Source organism: Ceratotherium simum, chromosome 24 (genome assembly GCF_057802395.1).
Source record: "Ceratotherium simum simum isolate JZ-2026a chromosome 24, ASM5780239v1, whole genome shotgun sequence".
Taxonomy (NCBI): domain Eukaryota; kingdom Metazoa; phylum Chordata; class Mammalia; order Perissodactyla; family Rhinocerotidae; genus Ceratotherium; species Ceratotherium simum.
In genome coordinates, this window is record NC_141923.1 from 1,123,740 (window position 1) to 1,140,471 (window position 16,732).

The 16,732-nt window shown below is 59.8% G+C and overlaps 3 gene segments (V, D, J or C); all 3 read left to right on the forward strand.

The window, feature by feature from the left end:
- The window catches only part of LOC101394837 (immunoglobulin heavy constant gamma 4-like), a 270,309-nt gene that overhangs the window by 136,806 nt on the left and 116,771 nt on the right, over positions 1–16,732 (forward strand).
- Positions 1–16,732, forward strand: part of LOC101389090 (immunoglobulin heavy constant gamma 1-like) — a 197,028-nt gene that overhangs the window by 90,702 nt on the left and 89,594 nt on the right.
- Positions 2,031–12,906, forward strand: LOC101395346 (immunoglobulin heavy constant gamma 1-like). The segment is given in 9 exon segments: positions 2,031–2,203; positions 5,170–5,214; positions 6,233–6,277; positions 7,290–7,334; positions 8,348–8,392; positions 8,515–8,844; positions 8,930–9,250; positions 10,842–10,969; positions 11,633–12,906. Coding segments are annotated over 9 exon segments (1,161 nt in total).

Below are 16,732 nucleotides of genomic sequence, written 5' to 3' on the forward strand. Positions count from 1 at the left end.
CTAGGGAGTCCTCAGATTGCTCACGTAATGAACTCTCTCCAGTTTTAATTTAGAGATTGATTATGGATTATTTGCGTCAGCACTTCACTGGCCAGAAAGTGTGTAGGTGAACGTTTTTCTTAGGCAATGGCAGTAATGCTCACAGCTTGCAGAGCTGGTGACCAATTTCCTACATCGTGAATTCGAGGGTGGCCTGCCTTAAGTGGGAGAGATGGCAACTGTGTGGACACTGTGGAGAGGATGTTGGACAAGACGAGCCGGGACTGTGCTGTGGATTTATCATGATTTCCTCTTGGGAGTGACCAGAGGGCTCTCCCTTCACCAAGGCTGTGGCCAGTGGCATTTTACAAAGTGGCCACAGCAACATTAGCAGGACCACGGGCTCCTCCATCAGCTGGCCCTGCCCCATGCAGAGGTGGGGTTCACTTCCCTCCCTGGAACCCAGGGACTGTGAGACCACCTCCAGGGAGACAGGGTCATGAGGGGTTGCGGCTGGTCTCTGACGGCAGGACCTAAGGAGACAGGGCTTCTCCTGGGAGTCTGTCCCGGGCACGGAGCAGCTGTCCACTTATGCGAAGGGACAGTGCTGGGGAGTCCCTGCAGAGAGGCCCTTGGAGACAGAGAAGACCACGGGGGCCCGCCCAGCCCAGGTGACAGACGCCAAGTGGAGACTTCCAGCCCCTTGCTGGTGTGAGTGGAGCCGAGAGGAGTGCCCACCACCCACAGAGCCCTGCACTGCCTGCAGCCTACCAACTCACCAACAAAATCAGCGGGGTAGCTGTGCAAGCCTCTCCCTGTGTGGCGGCCCACTGCACACTCATGAGCCACCGGACCAGGGTTTGGGACCTGGACGTGGGTGCTGCTCTGAGAAACCCCCAACTGTGGCAAGTGGTGTGAGGAGTTGACCGCATGAGAGGCGGAGGGACCCGGAGGAGACTGTTGGAGGACGTGGGGTGGCTCTGGGGGCACTCGAGGCCTAAGGATGCTGCAAGACCAGTGGGTGGTAGGGCTGGTTCTTCTGCTGTGTCTGAGGGCACCTCCTAGAAAGTTCACTTTCTACAGCCTTGGACTCTGCTCCTGGCCCACCTAAAGGGGCCACAACACAAGCCCCCGACCACTGACCACTCGGAAGAAGGCAGGCCTGACACCCCCCAGTCACCTGCCTGGCCCCTGGCAATTGTGGGCTGGAGGCTACGGTGCCTCCCAGGGATCCCCGATCCAAGCCCTATTATGGAAGATACGGGGAAGTCCCAGGGTACACCGGGGGCCTGGGGTGAGCCGTGGCACTCCAGGACACGATACACTGAGGGTCCACATGCCCCAAACACACATGGTTAGCAGGGTCTCGGCTCACACACAGGAGGACAGAGATTGCACACTGTCTCTTAGATGGAGGAACAGTTTAAGGTTACAGTGACCACCGTGAACTCTGTCCTTGCACATCAGACTTCTGTCTGTCCCCTGAAGGACAGCTGTGGCCAGAAGAATAGCTTTCCTCTGACCCTGGGTGTTGCACCACCCTTCTGTCAGCGATCTGGCCCCTGATGGAACCCGAGAGGGAAGGAGGGAAGAGGCAGGGACCCAGAGGAAGACAGCTTTCTACTCAGGAGTCTGTCTTGGTGAGTGGACACGACCAGGCCATGGGCTGGGCTGCAGGCTGTGAGCAGGGCAGCCTTGTCCACACTGCATGCTGACCTAGGCAGGGAGACATGCCCTCTGGGGTAAGGGGACGAGAGGGATCTGGTGAGAGTGCCGGGTACCCCGCTCTGTGGTGGATCAAGCAGCCATAATCCGTGTGGGAGGCAGAGAGCAAAGAACAGCACATGAGGCCAGGCTTCCGGCACTCTCCCCTGGGTCCCAGGCACCCACATCACCCCACTGCCAAACACCCACGTGAGGCAGCCCCCGCAACATCTGGACTCCCCCCAGGCCCTCTGGGACATAAACCACCAAGAAGAAAAGGGAACTTCAGGAAGCAAGCGGTGCCCTCTGGTGTCAGTCCTGTTCTTAGTCTTTGCAGGGCTGTCGGGAGGGCGTTCACACCTCCGGGAACCGGCATGAACTCCAAGGAGCAGGGCAGTGGACATGGAGCGCAGGGCTGCGAGGAGCCACATGTGTCTGGAGCCAGAGCACAGAGGGGGTGGGGAGTCCTCGGAGACCCAGGCTGGACTGAGGGGGAGCCGAGCACATGACCCCACACTCGGTGAGTGGGGTCCCATGGAGGAGGGGATGGGAGTGGAGTGGGGCAGAGAAACCAGCCACAGGACCTGAGGGGAAACCAGGGCCTCAAGGATGTCACGGAGGGACTCAAGCAATGAGCCAGCACAGGGGAAGGCAGGCTGCCCACAGATCACAGCACCAACCCAGAGCCCGCACCAGGGAGCCATGGGCAGGGGCATGTCCCCGCCCACAGAGCTGGATGCACTGGACCGAAGGAGGTCAACCTTGAGGAATGTGATGGGCTGAGAGGCCAGAAGCCTGAAGGCTGCCACTGGCCAGTTGTGCTGAGGGTTGGGCCAGGCAGAAGCTGAGCTGCTGCAGGACAGACGCCAGGATGGACAATTGGGTTGGAGCACAGGACACAGGGAGGGGTCTGGATCAGGACAGGTGAGGAAGAGGACCCCCATGTGGCCTAAGGATCCTGTCCAGGCAAATGGACACAGCTCGAGCCCCAAGGCAGGGTCAGAGGTGGTGGCCTTGTGTTCTGGGTTATGGCCAAGGTCAAGGGCAGCCAGTGAGCCGGGAGCAGAGCAGGGCGGCAGCGTGGGCTCCCGTGTGTTCAGAACTCAGACAGCACAGGGCTGAGCAGGAGCTCAGTGGGCTGTGGGAGGGGCGTTGGAAGCCGGGCAGTGAGGGACAGGAGCTGGAGCTGGGGCACCAGGGGCTGCCAGCAGGTGGGCACAGGGCAGCTGACCCAGCAAATGGAGGGAGCAATGTCAAGAGGGGGCTTCCAGAAAGGGCTTCCGAGTGTGGTGAGGGGCGAGAACAGGGTGAGGCCCTACTGGGGGCAGGAGGTCCTCCAGGAGGGGACCCACGGCAGGGGCTCTACCAGGGGAGAGCTGGTCAGAGAGAGGGTGGGCTCCTGCTGGCTCCAGGAGACAAAGCCGAGCACTGGGAAACGAATGAGTCCACGAAGAGGGCAAACCTGGGCTGAGGGCACTGGGACAGGCAGGAAGGGCAGAGGCAGCCCTGGGGAGACCCAGCAGTGCTGTGCTGAGCTCAGGGACCTGTGGGAGAGTGGATCGTGGGGGCAGGAGGGGCAGGGAGCTGCTGCGCACTAGGTCCTCCAGGGACAAAGGGCAGAGAAGCTACAGGGGACAAGGGGCAAGTAGGAGGGCACAAGGGGGCAGAATCTGACCCAGGAGCTACAGAGGGGCAGGCAGAGAGGCTATAGGAAAGCAAGGGGTCAGAGGGCAGGAGGGGCAGGGGGATTCCCAGGAGCTCCGGGGGAGCAGGTAGAGCTTAGCAGGTTAGCAGGGTTCTGGGAGCGCAGGAGTGGCTGGGGCCTGCCCAGGAGCTCTGTGGAGGCAGACAGAGCTTAGCAGGAGAGGAAAGAGCTGAGAGGGCCGGAGAGACAGGGGGCTGCCCAGGAGCTCCAGGGCAGCAGGCAGAGCTTGGCAGGTGAGCGAGGGCAGGTGGGAGGGCAGGAGGGACAGGGCGCTGCTCAGGAGCTCAGGGGACAAGAATCACTGGGCCTTACATAAACGGCACCCAGGACAGACGGAGCTGAGCAGGTACAGGGAGCAGGGACAGCTGGGGCTCAGGAGCTCAGGTGTCCTCCCTGTGCAGGAGGAGAGTGAGCTAGTGGAGGGACCGGGTGGGATGGTGAGTTGGGAGGGAGGGAAACCAAGGGATGAAGGTCTCTAGGAATGAAGGGGCAGAAGGGCACCGATGAGAGGACCAGATGGGATGTAGTTCTTGTGTTCCAGGGCACTAGCCCTATTCGGGAGACTTGTGGGGACATGGGACAGTAGGGGTAGACAAGCGGAAGCTGTGCGAGGTGGCACAGAACATTGGACCTGCGGAGGGAAGAGCAAGGGGCCCATTTGGGGCCTGACCCTTGGATGCCAGTCTGGGGAGAGGTCGGCAGGGCCCTGCGACTGAATAGACAGGAGTCATGGTCGCAGGGGACAGGACTGGCCCGGGTGTGTGGGTAGGGGGTACAGCCCAGCCCACACTGGGGCCTGGGGACACTGACACCGAGGGAAAAGGAGGGCCGAAGGCAGTGCTCAGCTCCCACTTGTGGCAAGGGGCAGGCTGGCTCTGGAAGGACGCAGGCTGGAGGAGGGCTCTGGAGTGAGCAAGGAACTGGACAGGCCCAAGAGCAGGGATGGTGGAGGTCAGGGGTGCAGGGTAGAGGGGCCAGAGATGAGCTCAGGAAGCCATGCCAGGAGGACCTGAGGAGGGATGGTGTGTCCAGAGGCAGTTTTAGGAGCCTGGGTTCTGGGGCCACAGGGACAGAAGGGATGAGGAGAAGGAAACTCCCAGGGACGGGGTCCGGGACAGGGATGGGGTCCAGGGAAGGGAGAGGATACACGCTAGGAGAGGATCCAGGGGAGAGATGGGTCCAGGTCAGGGACGGGATCCATGCAGCTTGGGTACATGGGTCTGTTGTGCCTTGGCAGAGTTTCCTCAGAAGACGAGAGGCCTGGGGAGCAGAGACAGGCCATGACAAGATCTCTCAGAGGCAGAGGACCCGGGAGCTGACATGGGCAGTGCGGGGCACAGACCCACCACACCTGAAGAGATGCCCACCCGCCCCGCACAGGGTTGGGCTCGATTGATATGGCAGAGAGCTTGGGGGACCAGCAGAAGCCAGCCAGGAGCAGGGGTCTCCAGTCAGGGCTCAGACAGAGGGCATGGTCAGGCGGGGCACCCACAGGAGGCTTAAGGAGAGGCTGCATGGAGGGCATTCCCTGGGAGACAGGCCCAGGGTCAGCCCTCCTGCCTGGACCGCAGGGTGGAAGGGGGGGCCTCCCAAGCTCAGGTAGGGGTCCTCTGGGAATTTTCGCCAGGCCCAGGGTGGGGAGAGGTAGACAACCTTAAGCCAGCCCCGGGACTCCAGAGGTGGACACTGGAATCAGACCCACCAAACCTGGCCCTGACCTCAGCTCACCCGAAGGCCATCTCCCTGCAGCCCCGGTAACCCCCAGTCTGCTTTCTCTGCAGAGTGCGCCCGATGCCCTGACTGCCCGAAGTGTCACACATGCCCAGGTGAGTCATCCGAGCCTCGTCCTGAACCCCCGTGAGGTGTCACAGAAGGAAGAGGAGGGCTGAAGCCAGTGCACGGCTCCCACTCCTGCCGACTGGCAGGCTGGCTCGGGAAAGACCACGGCCAGGGGAGGGCTCTGGAGTGAGCAAAGAGCTGGACAGGCTCAAGAGCTGGGATTGCAGAGGGCAGGGGTCTCTGGGAGGGAGGGAGGGAGGAAGCCATGCCAGGAGGATCTGAGGAGGGACAGTCAGCCCAGAGGCAGATTTAGGAGCCTGGGCTGGGGGTCCACAGAGACAAGGGGAGAGGGAGATGGAAACTCCCACAGACGGGGTCAAGGACAGGGATGGGGTTCACGGAAGGAAGAGGGTCCGGGGCTGGGTGAGGGACCAGAGGAGAAATTTGGTCCAGGGCAGGGACGGGGTCCACGCAGCTTGGGTACATGGGTCTGTGGTGACTTGGCCACCAGCTCTTCTCAGAGTTGACTCAGAAGAGACGGGGCCTGGCGAACAGAGACAGGCCATGACAAGGTCTCTCAGAGGCTGAGCACCCAGGAGCAGACACGGGCAGTGCAGGCACAGAACCACCACAGCAGAAGAGATGCCCACTCGCCCAGGCAGGGCCAGGCTTGGTTGATATGGCAGAGGGCTTGGGGGACCAGCAGAAGTGGGCCAGGAGCAGGGGTCTCCAGTCAGGGCTCAGACAGAGGGCATGGTCAGGAAGGGCACCCACAGGAGGCTTAAGGAGAGGCTGCCTGGAGGGTGTTCCCTTGGAGACAGGCCCAGGGTCAGCCCTCCTGCCTGGACCCCAGGGTGTCAGGGGAGGCATCCCAACCTCAGGCAGGGGTCCTCTGGGTGTTTCCACGATGCCCAGGGTGGGGGCAGGCTGGACACCCCTAAAACAGCCCCTGGGAGCACAGAGGTGGGCACTGGAGTCAGACCTGCCAAACCTGGCCCTGACCTCAGCTCACCTGAAGGCCATCTCCCTGCAGCCCTGGTAACCCCCATTCTGCTTTCTCTGCAGTGTGCAAGAAATGCCCTGACTGCCCGAGGTGTCCCACATGCCCAGGTGAGTCATCGGAGCCTCGCCCTGAACCCCCATGAGGTGGCACAGAGGAAGAGGAGGGCTGAAGGCAGTGCTCGGCTCCCACTCCTGCCGACTGGCAGGCTGGCTTGGGAAAGTCCATAGCCAGGGGAGGGCTCTAGAGTGAGCAAGGAGCTAGACAAGCCCAAGAACAGGGATGGCAGAGGGCAGGGGGCTCTGGGAGGGAGGGACCAGAGGTGAGCCAAGGAAGCCATGCCAGAAGGATCTGAGGAGGGACAGTCAGCCCAGAGGCAGATTTAGGAGACTAGGCTGGGGGGCAACAGGGACGAGGCGGGGGATGGAAACTCCCAGGGATGGGGTCAAGGACAGGGATGGGGTCCAGGGAAGGAAGAGGGTCTGGGGCTGGGTGAGGGTCCAGAGGAGAGATTTGGTCCAGGGCAGGGACGGGGTCCGCGCAGCTCGAGTACATGGTTCCGTGGTGACTTGGCAGAGTTGACTTAAAAGAGACGGGGCCTGGCGAGCACAGACAGGCCATGACAAGGTCTCTCAGAGGCTGAGGACCCGGGAGCATACACAGGCAGTGGGGGTCACAGACCCACCACAGCCGAAGAGATGCCCACTCGCCCCAGGCAGGGCTAGGCTTGGCCGATATGGCAGAGGGCTTGGGGGCCCAGCAGAAGCCGGCCAGAAGCAGGGGTCTCCAGTCAGGGCTCAGACAGAGGGCATGGTCAGGAAGGGCACCCACAGGAGGCTTAAGGAGAGGCTGCCTGGAGGGCGTTCCCTGGGAGACAGTCCCATGATCAGCCCGCCTGCCTGGACCCTACGGAGTCAGGGGAGGCTTCCCAAGCTCAGGGAAGGGTCCTCTGGGCGTTTCCGCGATGCCCAGGGTGGGGGCAGGCTGGACATCCCTAACCCAGCCCCTGGGAGCACAGAGGTAGGCGCTGGACTCAGACCTGCCAAACCTGGCCCTGACCTCAGCTCATCCGAAGGCCATCTCCCTGCAGCCCTGGTAACCCCCAGTCTGCTTTCTCTGCAGTGTGCCAGAAATGCCCTGACTGCCCGAAGTGTCCCACATGCCCAGGTGAGTCATCCGAGCCTCGCCCTGAACCCCTGTGACATGGCACAGAAGGAAGAGGAGGTCCGAAAGCAGTGCACGGCTCCCACTCCTGCCGAGGGGCAGGCTGGCTCGGGAAGAATCATGGCTGGGGAAGGGCTCTGGAGTGAGGAAGGAGTTGGACAGGCCCATGAGCAGGGATGGTGCAGGGCAGAGGCGCTTGGTAGAAGGGGCCAGAGGTGAGCTCAGGAAGCCATGCCAGGAGGACCTGAGGAGGGACGGTCGACCCAGAGGCAGATTTAGGAGCCTTGGCTGGGGGGCCACAGGGACAGAGGGGAGGAGGAGATGGAAACTACCAGGGACGGGGACCAGGACAGGGATGGGGTCCAGGGAACGGCGAGGGTCTGGAGCTAGGAGAGAACCCAGGGGAGAAATTGGGTCCAGTACAGGGACAGGGTCCACGCAGCTTGGGTACATGGGTCCGTGGTGGCTTGGCAATGTTGACTCAGAGGACACGGGACCTGGTGAGCAGAGACAGGCCATGACAAGGTCTCTTAGAGGCTGAGAATCCAGGAGCAGACACGGGCAGTGCAGGCACAGAACCACCACAGCTGAAGAGATGACCACTCGCCCTGGGGAGGGTCAGTCTTGGTCGATATGGCAGAGGGCTTGGGGGACCAGCAGATGTCGGCCAGGAGCAGGGGTCTCCAGTCAGGGCTCAGACAGAGGGCATGGTCAGGAAGGGCACCCACAGGAGGCTTAAGGGGAGGCTGTCTGGAGGGTGTTCCCTGGGAGACAGGCCCAGGGTCAGCCCTCCTGCCTGGACCCCAGGGCGGCAGGGGAGACCTCCCAAGCTCAGGTAGGGGTCCTCTGGGCGTTTCCACCATGACCAGCTGGGAGCTGGCTGGACACCCCAACCCAACCCCTGGGCCCACAAAGGTGGGCGCTGACTCCGACCTGCCAAACCTGGCCCTGACCTCAGCTCACTCAACGGCCATCTCCCTCCAGCCCCATTAACTCCCAGTCTGCTTTCTTTACAGTGCCCAAGCCATGCCCTGTCTGCCCTCCGCGTCCAACATGCCCAGGTGAGTTAGCTGAGCCGAGCCCTCCACCCCCGGGTGGTGACCCAAGCCAAGGCATGGTCCGTGGGGGGCGAGTGCCCAAGAGATGGCCCCCCAGGTGCTGACCCCCCTTGTCTCCCCCACAGGTCCTGAACTCCTGATAGGGCCTTCGGTCTTCATCTTCTCTCCTAAACCCAAGGACACCCTCACAATCTCCCGAACCCCCGAGGTCACCTGCATGGTGGTGGACGTGAGCCCAGAACATCCCAATGTCCAGTTCACCTGGTACGTGGACAATGAAGAGGTGAACACGGCCACGACGAAGCCGAAAGAGGAACAGCTCAACAGCACCTACCGCGTGGTCAGCGTCCTCCCCATCCAGCACCAGGACTGGCTGAAGGGAAAGGTGTTCAAGTGTAAGGTCAACAACGGAGCCCTCCCGGCCCCCATTGAGAAGACCATCTCTAAGGCCAAAGGTGAGAGCAGGACAGACGGGTGTGGGGAGGGTCCCAGGGGGGAACCCCAGGGAGTGACCATCTATACTGACCCCTGTCCCAACAGGGCAGGCCCGGGAGCCACAGGTGTACGTCCTCCCCCCAAGCCATGCTGAGCTGTCCAGAGAAAGGGTCATCGTGACCTGCCTGGTCAAAGACTTCTACCCACCTGATATCAACGTGGAGTGGCAGAGCAATGGGCAGCCAGAGCCGGCGGAGAAGTACAGCACCACCCCGCCCCAGAGGGAGGCCGATGGGTCTTACTTCCTGTACAGCAAGCTCTCAGTGGAGACGAACAGGTGGCAGCAGGGAGACATGTTCACATGTGGGGTGATGCACGAGGCTCTCCACAATCACTACATGCAGATATCCACCACCAAGGCTACGGGTAAATGAGCCACACACCCGCTGCTCCTGAGAGCCCTCCCTCCCTCCCTACAGGCTCTCAGGGTCCCATGAGGAGCCCGCATCACTCTGTACATAAGTCCCGGGCGCCCTGGCATGAAATAAAGCACCCAGCATGGCCCTGGGACCCTGTGATGCTGTCATGGTTCTTTAAAAGGCAGAGCACTGGAACACTGCAGGAAGTGGGGTAGCCGAGCTCTGAGACCACAGTTGTCACCATTGGGGGAGAGAGATGGTCCCACTGAGGCGGGAGCCAGAGCTCTGGGCTGTGCAGGCCACCCAGGACGGCTGAAGGGGCTGCCCGAGTAGGGGAGGGTGCTTCGCAAGCGACGGCAGCTCCTCTGGGCCTCCCTCCAGCAGCAGATGCTCGGGGCTAGAGTGTGGCCAGGGAACAGGAGAGGCCCCTCCAGAGTCCCTCAGGGAAATGTATGCACAGGCTGTCCCTCCTCTGTAGGGGCCCAAGCTGTGGGACAGTGGCCCTTCCTTGTCCCCGGAGGTTTCCAGTCCACTGGGTCACTTGAGAGGTCACCTGGTGGCGCTGGGCCATGAGGGACACTTCCCTGGCCCGTGGTGTAGACACAGGCCATCCTTTGCTCTCGGGCACTCCAAGATCAGGCCACCGCCCTCCCTCAGACCAGGTGGCTCTGCCCTGCCTGGTCCTGTCTGGGGCCAGGCCTGTCCACTGGTGGGGACACTCACTCCCAGGCCCCAAAGGGGCAGAGGCAGGTGGCCCTGAGAGCCCGGGGAAGGGATGGTCCCTGATGTCCACGTGAACACTGAGCCCAGACCCAGTGAAAACAAGCCCTTCTCACCGAGCACTGCCAGCCCACATACACGCACGTGTGCACACGCACACACTCAGGCCTTACACACTGGGGCTCACACAAGGGCAACCTGCACATGCCCAACAGAGCAAGTAGCCCAGTCTCCTGACCCCTCACCGTGGACACCAGAGGGTCCCCACAGCCTCCAACACCCCGGGGGCTGCTCAGGCCTCCTCCTCACACTGACCACACTGACCAGCTCTGACAACTGGCCCTCCTCATCCCAGGGGCACATACACCCCCACCCTGACACACAGAAATCCCCCCACACCCAGCTTGTCCCCAGCACTCGACCACTCATGCTCTGGGGACACACCCCAACCCCATCTCTGCCCTTCCCTGGGGCAGGGGCCCTGCTGTGGACAGGCTCTGCTGACCCTCCGCCCTCTGGGCCTGGTCCCCGGGAGAGACGAGGTGGGGCCTGAGCCTCTGTCCTGCAGGGCTTGGGACGCCTTCTCCCCAGAGGGCCCCAGTGCAGTGCAGAGCAGAGGAGAGGGCTGGTCCCCCACTGGCCAGGCTGAGATCTGGGTCAGGGGTGTCATTCGTGTTCTGGGGTCCCAGCTGGAGGAACAGGGGAGCTGACGCCAGTGCACAGAGACCGACCTCAGGGCCCGGCAGGTCCACCCCAGCCAGGGGCTTCCACCTGCCCTACCAACCCTGTCCCAGAGAGAATCACCCCCCACATCACCGCCAACCCTTTGCCAGGCCCACTCGGGCAGGCACAGCACTGACCACCCCCTCCTTGTCCAGAGGTAGTCCTGGACGAGAGTTGTGCAGAGACCCAGGACGGGGAGCTGGACGAGCTGTGGACCACCATCTCCATCATCACGCTCTTCCTGCTCAGTGTGTGCTACAGCGCCACCGTCACCCTCTTCAAGGTGGGCCAGGCCACCCCACATCGTCCCATAGCTGTCAACATGAGGTCCCCACACTCTCCTCACCATGTCCCTCCCTGTCCCCACCATGTTTCCACACTCTCCCACACTGTCCCCTTGTTGCCCCTTCACTGTCCCCTCCTGTCCCCACACCATCCCCTCACTGTCCCTTCACTGTCCCCTGGCTGTCACATCACAGTCCTCTCACTGTCCTCATACTGTACCCACACTGTCCCATTGCTGTCCTCTAACTGTCTCCACACTGTCCCATCACCATCCCCAGTGTCCCCTTGCTGTCCACTGTCTCATCGCTGTTCCCACACTGTCTCCTTGCTGTCCCCTCACTGTCCAGTTGCTGTCACCTCAGTGTCCTATCATTATCAAATCACTGTCCCCTCACTATCCCTTTTCAGTCCCCTCGCTGGCCCTTCCTGTACCCTCACTGTTCCCTTCCTGTTCCTTCTCTGTCCCTTCATTGTGCAACTCGGTCCCATCTTCTCTCTCTTGTCAGTGTCCCCTCTGTCCCCTCACTGTCCCCAGCACGTCCCCATGTCATCCCCACCTGGACCTTCACTGTCAGGTGGCCCCGGGTGCAGGGAGGGCAGACCTGGCGGGAGGCTGGTGTTGGGGTCCAGGCCATGCTCACCCCTTACCCGCCCGCTGCAGGTGAAGTGGATCTTCTCCTCGGTGGTGGAGCTGAAGCCGACCATCGTTCCCGACTACAGGAACATGATCGGGCAGGGGGCCTAGGGCCACTGCTCCTGGGCGGGCTTCCCAGACCACCCCGGACCCCAGACAGGATTCGAGTCCTTTGCTTCATAATGCTCAGCCTGCCGCCCAGACCTGCTCTGCTGCCCCCGGACCTCGCCGCCCCCGTCAGCCTGCACCCCACCCTCTGGCCTCGCGGTCAGCACAGGCTGCATCCTGCCCCCTGACTTCATTTGGAGAACTGAGTGCACGGCAGTTGTAACCCTGAGCTGAGCTGATGGACACTCACCGGCCCCTCCAGAGCAGCCACCAAGAAACGCCAGGGTCATGTGGACGCTGAGTCATCAGAGCTGAGCGTCCCTCACCACGACTGTCCTGGGGTCCGCGTGTGCCGTCACGCTGGAGGAGGTGGAGGGCCGAAGTGCCCATGTCCGTCTGGACAGGGACGGGCATTCATGCAAACCACATCCACGCCAGAGTCCAGGACACCGGGTTCCCAGGAGGAGACGCGTGGTTTCAGATCCTTGAGTGGGAACATCTGCCACCAACTCCAGTAGGATATGGGGCCTTCCGCCACCAACAGAGAAGTTTACAGACATGCCCCTAAGGGTCACTCAGTCACCGCCTCCCAAGGAGAGCACTCAGAGGAAGGCCTGGACCATGGCCACTGCAGGAGCTTGGGTGGTGGGGGCGACACCACCAGGGGAGGGGTGAATGTCTCGCCAGACGGGCCTCCTGTCCGGCCAGAGGGGCCTACTGTCTAGGTCACCGAGCAACGAGAAGTGGCCTTGGTGGACAGAGGTGAAGGAGTGCCAGGAGAGCAGCGCCACAGGCACAGCCACCCCGACCTGATGCCAGCAGGGCCTGAGTCACGGTCCACAGGAACTCCGGTTGCTCCATGGCCCAGGGGTGAGAGAGGAGACCCCTCAATAGAGAGCCTGTGGCCTTGGGGAACTGACCAGGTGGACCAACCTCCAACCTCTAGCCTCACTGGCCCCAGAACAGATTCGCCCCTCACATCTCTGAGCAAATGGCAAGTCAGCATCTCTAAATGAGAAAGACACCGATGCTGACAGGAAGGAGAGGCGGACCCCCACCGTGACTCTGTGGGACAATGCGCAGAGAGATTGCTCAAAGAAAGGACACGTTGTAGTTGGGGTAGCTTTTTCCCTTCTTTTTAAATTTCTGAGGCCCATTGACTTTCTTTATTCTTACTTCGTTTAAAACAACAATAAAACCTCCTTAAAAATTCCACACCTCACTCTGTTGACACACCTCGTGAAATCCAGAGCCTGGGCGAGTCGAGCATCAGGGGCTCCCTCCACACCCTCCCAGCTGCAGAAACATCCAATGCTCCCTCCTCTCCCGCCCTCAGTTCTCCTCCAGCCCCTGGGGTTCTGTGGGGGAGGAAGGTGGCCCAGAAACAGGGCAATGACGAGAGGCAAGGTGGCTGACGGGGGTTGGTGGGGAGCAGGGCCAGCCTGGCAGCCGGGATCAGGAGGAGCTTCCAGCACTGTTCATGGCCAGAAGCAAGACCCCCATGCTGGGTGTGTATGAGTCAGCATGGCTGCTGCAACGACCAGCCTGGGCGGCCTGAACAACAGACATTTGTTCTCTCACACGTCTGGAGGCTGCACGTCCCAGAGCAGGTGTCAGCAGAATGGGGTTCTGCTGAGGACTTTCTCCTGGCTGTGTAGACGCCCTCTTTTCCCCGTGTCCTCGCCCGGCCTCCCTCTGCGAGTGTGTGTGTCCTGATCCCTCGTCTTATAGGACAACAGTCACACTGGATTAGGGCCCAGCCTACTGACCACATTTTAACTTATTACCTCTTGAAAGACCCTATCTCCAGATACAGCCATATTCTGAAATCCCAGGAGTCAGTGATTCAATTTTGATTTTGGGGGACACAATTCAGCCCAAACAAGGAGTTAGGTCCGGGAATACACACACAGTACCCTGTCCCCATGCACTCAGGTATTGATGACCTCAGTCCTTCACCCTGCCTCCTGACCTGAGTGCCTGCTCATGCTGGTCCCTTCTCCTAGTGTTCCTTCCCTCTACACACCCAGCAAATCCTACACAGCCTTCTCTTAGCTCTGAGTGCCACACCTCTTCCTCTGTCAGTCTTCCCTAATGCACCCAGCAGAATGCACCAACCCTCCCCAGGCCTGAGTCTCTGCCAGCCTCTCCCACTCAGTAGCCACCTGTGTCCGTCTCCCCAGACGTGAAGTACATGAGCCCACAAGCAGTGATGTAAGGACACGGAGATAAGTGCTGTGAGGGGAAAGTGTGGGGCTGTGAGGCCACACAACAGAAGGGACTGAGGGAAGCTGTCCCGGCGGACCACCCTGAACCAGAGCCCTGGAGGAACGGCGTGGTCGGCCTCCCTCAGGTATGCTAGTTAACATCTGCTCTCCAGCACCCCCTGCCCCGGTCACAGAACTTCCTCGACTCAGGATAAGTGGGGCCATGGGGAGAAGACATTTGCAACATGTTAAAGGACAGGTTTTAACATGGTGATCACGACTCTCATATAGACAGATAATGAACACATTTCAAAGACTTTGTGTAACTCATCAATTAAGGGGTTGTAACCAGGGCAAAGTAGAATTCAAAGTCCCTCATTGATATAGTGGAATCAAGATTTCCACAAAGAGTTTATAAACAGACGCACGTTCTAATGCACCTGGCTTTCTCCACGGGAGCCAGGGAAGAATCAAGCATCCTTCCGGAGAAGAGAATTCCCATCGCCTTCGATTCTGTACAAGTTACAGAGTTGTAAAAGAGCTCAAAGACAATGGAGAGTGTGGAGCCGCCTCTGAGTTGGGTAACATGGAGGGGGGTGCTAGACAGTGCCGTGCTTCCCACTCAAGACAGAAGTCATCGTCTCTGGTCCATTTCAAAGTCTTTCACAAAATTTCCTACAAACATACAACTGACAACATATCCAGAATAACAGAGAACTTCTGAAAATCACTTGGAAAAATTACACAATTCAGTAGAGAAATAGGCAAGAGAATTGAACAGACACCTCACGAGAGATATCCAAAGAGCTATTAAACGTAGGAAAAGGATGCTGAACAGCACTCGTTACAAGGGAAATGAAAATGAAAAACCACATGAGAGAATGTGAAACTGAGGACAAAGGAGTTCAAGTTCCCTGGATGAGGATGAACCTGGGCCTGTACCCACAAGGATAACGTGGGAAACAAAGTAACCAAAGTTTCTGAGCTTGCCTTCAGAACAGCAGGAGGAGGACGGCTGATAAGGGAGGAACTTGCTGACAGCCCTCCCCCTGACTCAGCATCTCGCAAGAGCATTGAGAAGCTAAAATGACCGATTGTTAGCTTCACACGTCATAAGAAATATGAAAGACAGTCACCCCTGCCCCAAAGTCTCTTAGAACTTCACCCCCAAGTCTGCATGCTGCCCTCCCAGTCTTATTCTCACAATGTGCTTTGGGAAAATGCTTAGAACTGCATGTAGTCAGATTAATGTGTAACCAGGAGAAAGAATAACTTGTTAGCAGAAAATTTGTGTCCTCTACCCAAACCGTTCCCTCTGTCCCAGATGAAGAAGTACCTGAGGTTTTCTCAGAGTCCTCAGGAACGTGGCATGCAGCAGGTCCACTGTGGAGAGGCATCAACGTTCCGCCATCACCCATTACCTGCCATTTCTGACCCCGCCCCAACCCACTTCCCTTACATGAGTCATTTCCAAATCAGCTCCCTTTAAGAGGGGTTCTCTCAGGACAGTAGTCCACCATCCTCCCATGTGCCAGCTTATCGTTTATGAAAGCCCTGTCACTACCACCACCTGCTTGGCCATTTATCTCACTGAGACCAGATCAAGCCAGTGCTCGGTATCAAAGGCAGTTCCGATTCCCAGACTAGGGGAGCAGCTTGAACCAGAAGAACCCTTGCAGACAGCATCATAAACTCCGGAAACCGGCTCAAAACAACAATGCTTTGAAGGCACTGGAGAATGGCCAAAGCAAGCAGAGACTGGAGAAGTTCAGCCCTCGAAAGGTCAGTCTACATGTGTCCCCCAGGCCACGCCACAGGTGCAAGGGGAACACAGCAGACACGGCACCACCCCGGCCTGAGGGCTCAGGTCCTGGGATTCAGGGCTGCATTTCAAGAGAAGCTGGAAATGAAGGGGAGATGTCTATAAGAGGAGGGACACCGAAGGGGAACCAAAATCTGCATAGAGTCTCTACTCAGTCCTGGGCTGATCCCTCAACTGTGTGTCTGTAGGGGACACTCCAAAAGGCCAAGGGAAAAGCATTGGCTGGGAGGATGAAAGACTTTCGGAGATTTCAGCTCTGGCCAACCACGGGGCAGATGGACGTGCAGTCAAGCTAACTGCCTCTGACGTGAAAGCCAATACTTTTCCAGGAAGAAGACCTAACATGGAAGCAGGGAAACATCCTCCCCCTACAGGAGCAAGCCCTCCCCCGACCGAGAAAGAGGAGAGGAGGGGGCAGGGCTGAGATCTGGGAGGAAGGCCAGGTCCAGGCCCCTTGAGAGGAGCAGGCCATCTGCTGAGGGGGCAGAAAGCCCCAGGCGGGCCTGGGTCCTGCAGGGAGACAGCCTGGTCGTGTCTCAGACTCGGCGCAACCTCCTCCGGTCTCCTTCAGTCTGGCCGACCAGCCAGTCCTCCTGACAAGCAGACCACCGGAGCCAGGGTGCCAGGAGCTCAGAGTCTGCCCGATGGCGGGATGCTGCCGCAGGTGCAGGACGTGGAACAGCCAGCAGGCATGTGGCACCCACAGCCTGAGGGCCGAGTCCCCAGGACCCACCTGGACAGGCTGAGGTCCAGGGTTGTCGGGGCCGAATCCAGAGCAATCATCTGAGCAGACCACACTGGGCCTCCCCTCCTGGAAGACAACCCACTCCAGCTATAAGGGTTGGACACAGGGAGAGGTCACCCCTTACCTGAGCTCCTTTGGTGTTTCCAGGAAGTTCTCTCACTGTGGGCGTGGTAGAGTTAGATGCAGACAATTCCTCTGTTGCTTCCAGGAGGACTTGAGGGTGAAGTGTGGTGGGACCCCAAGGC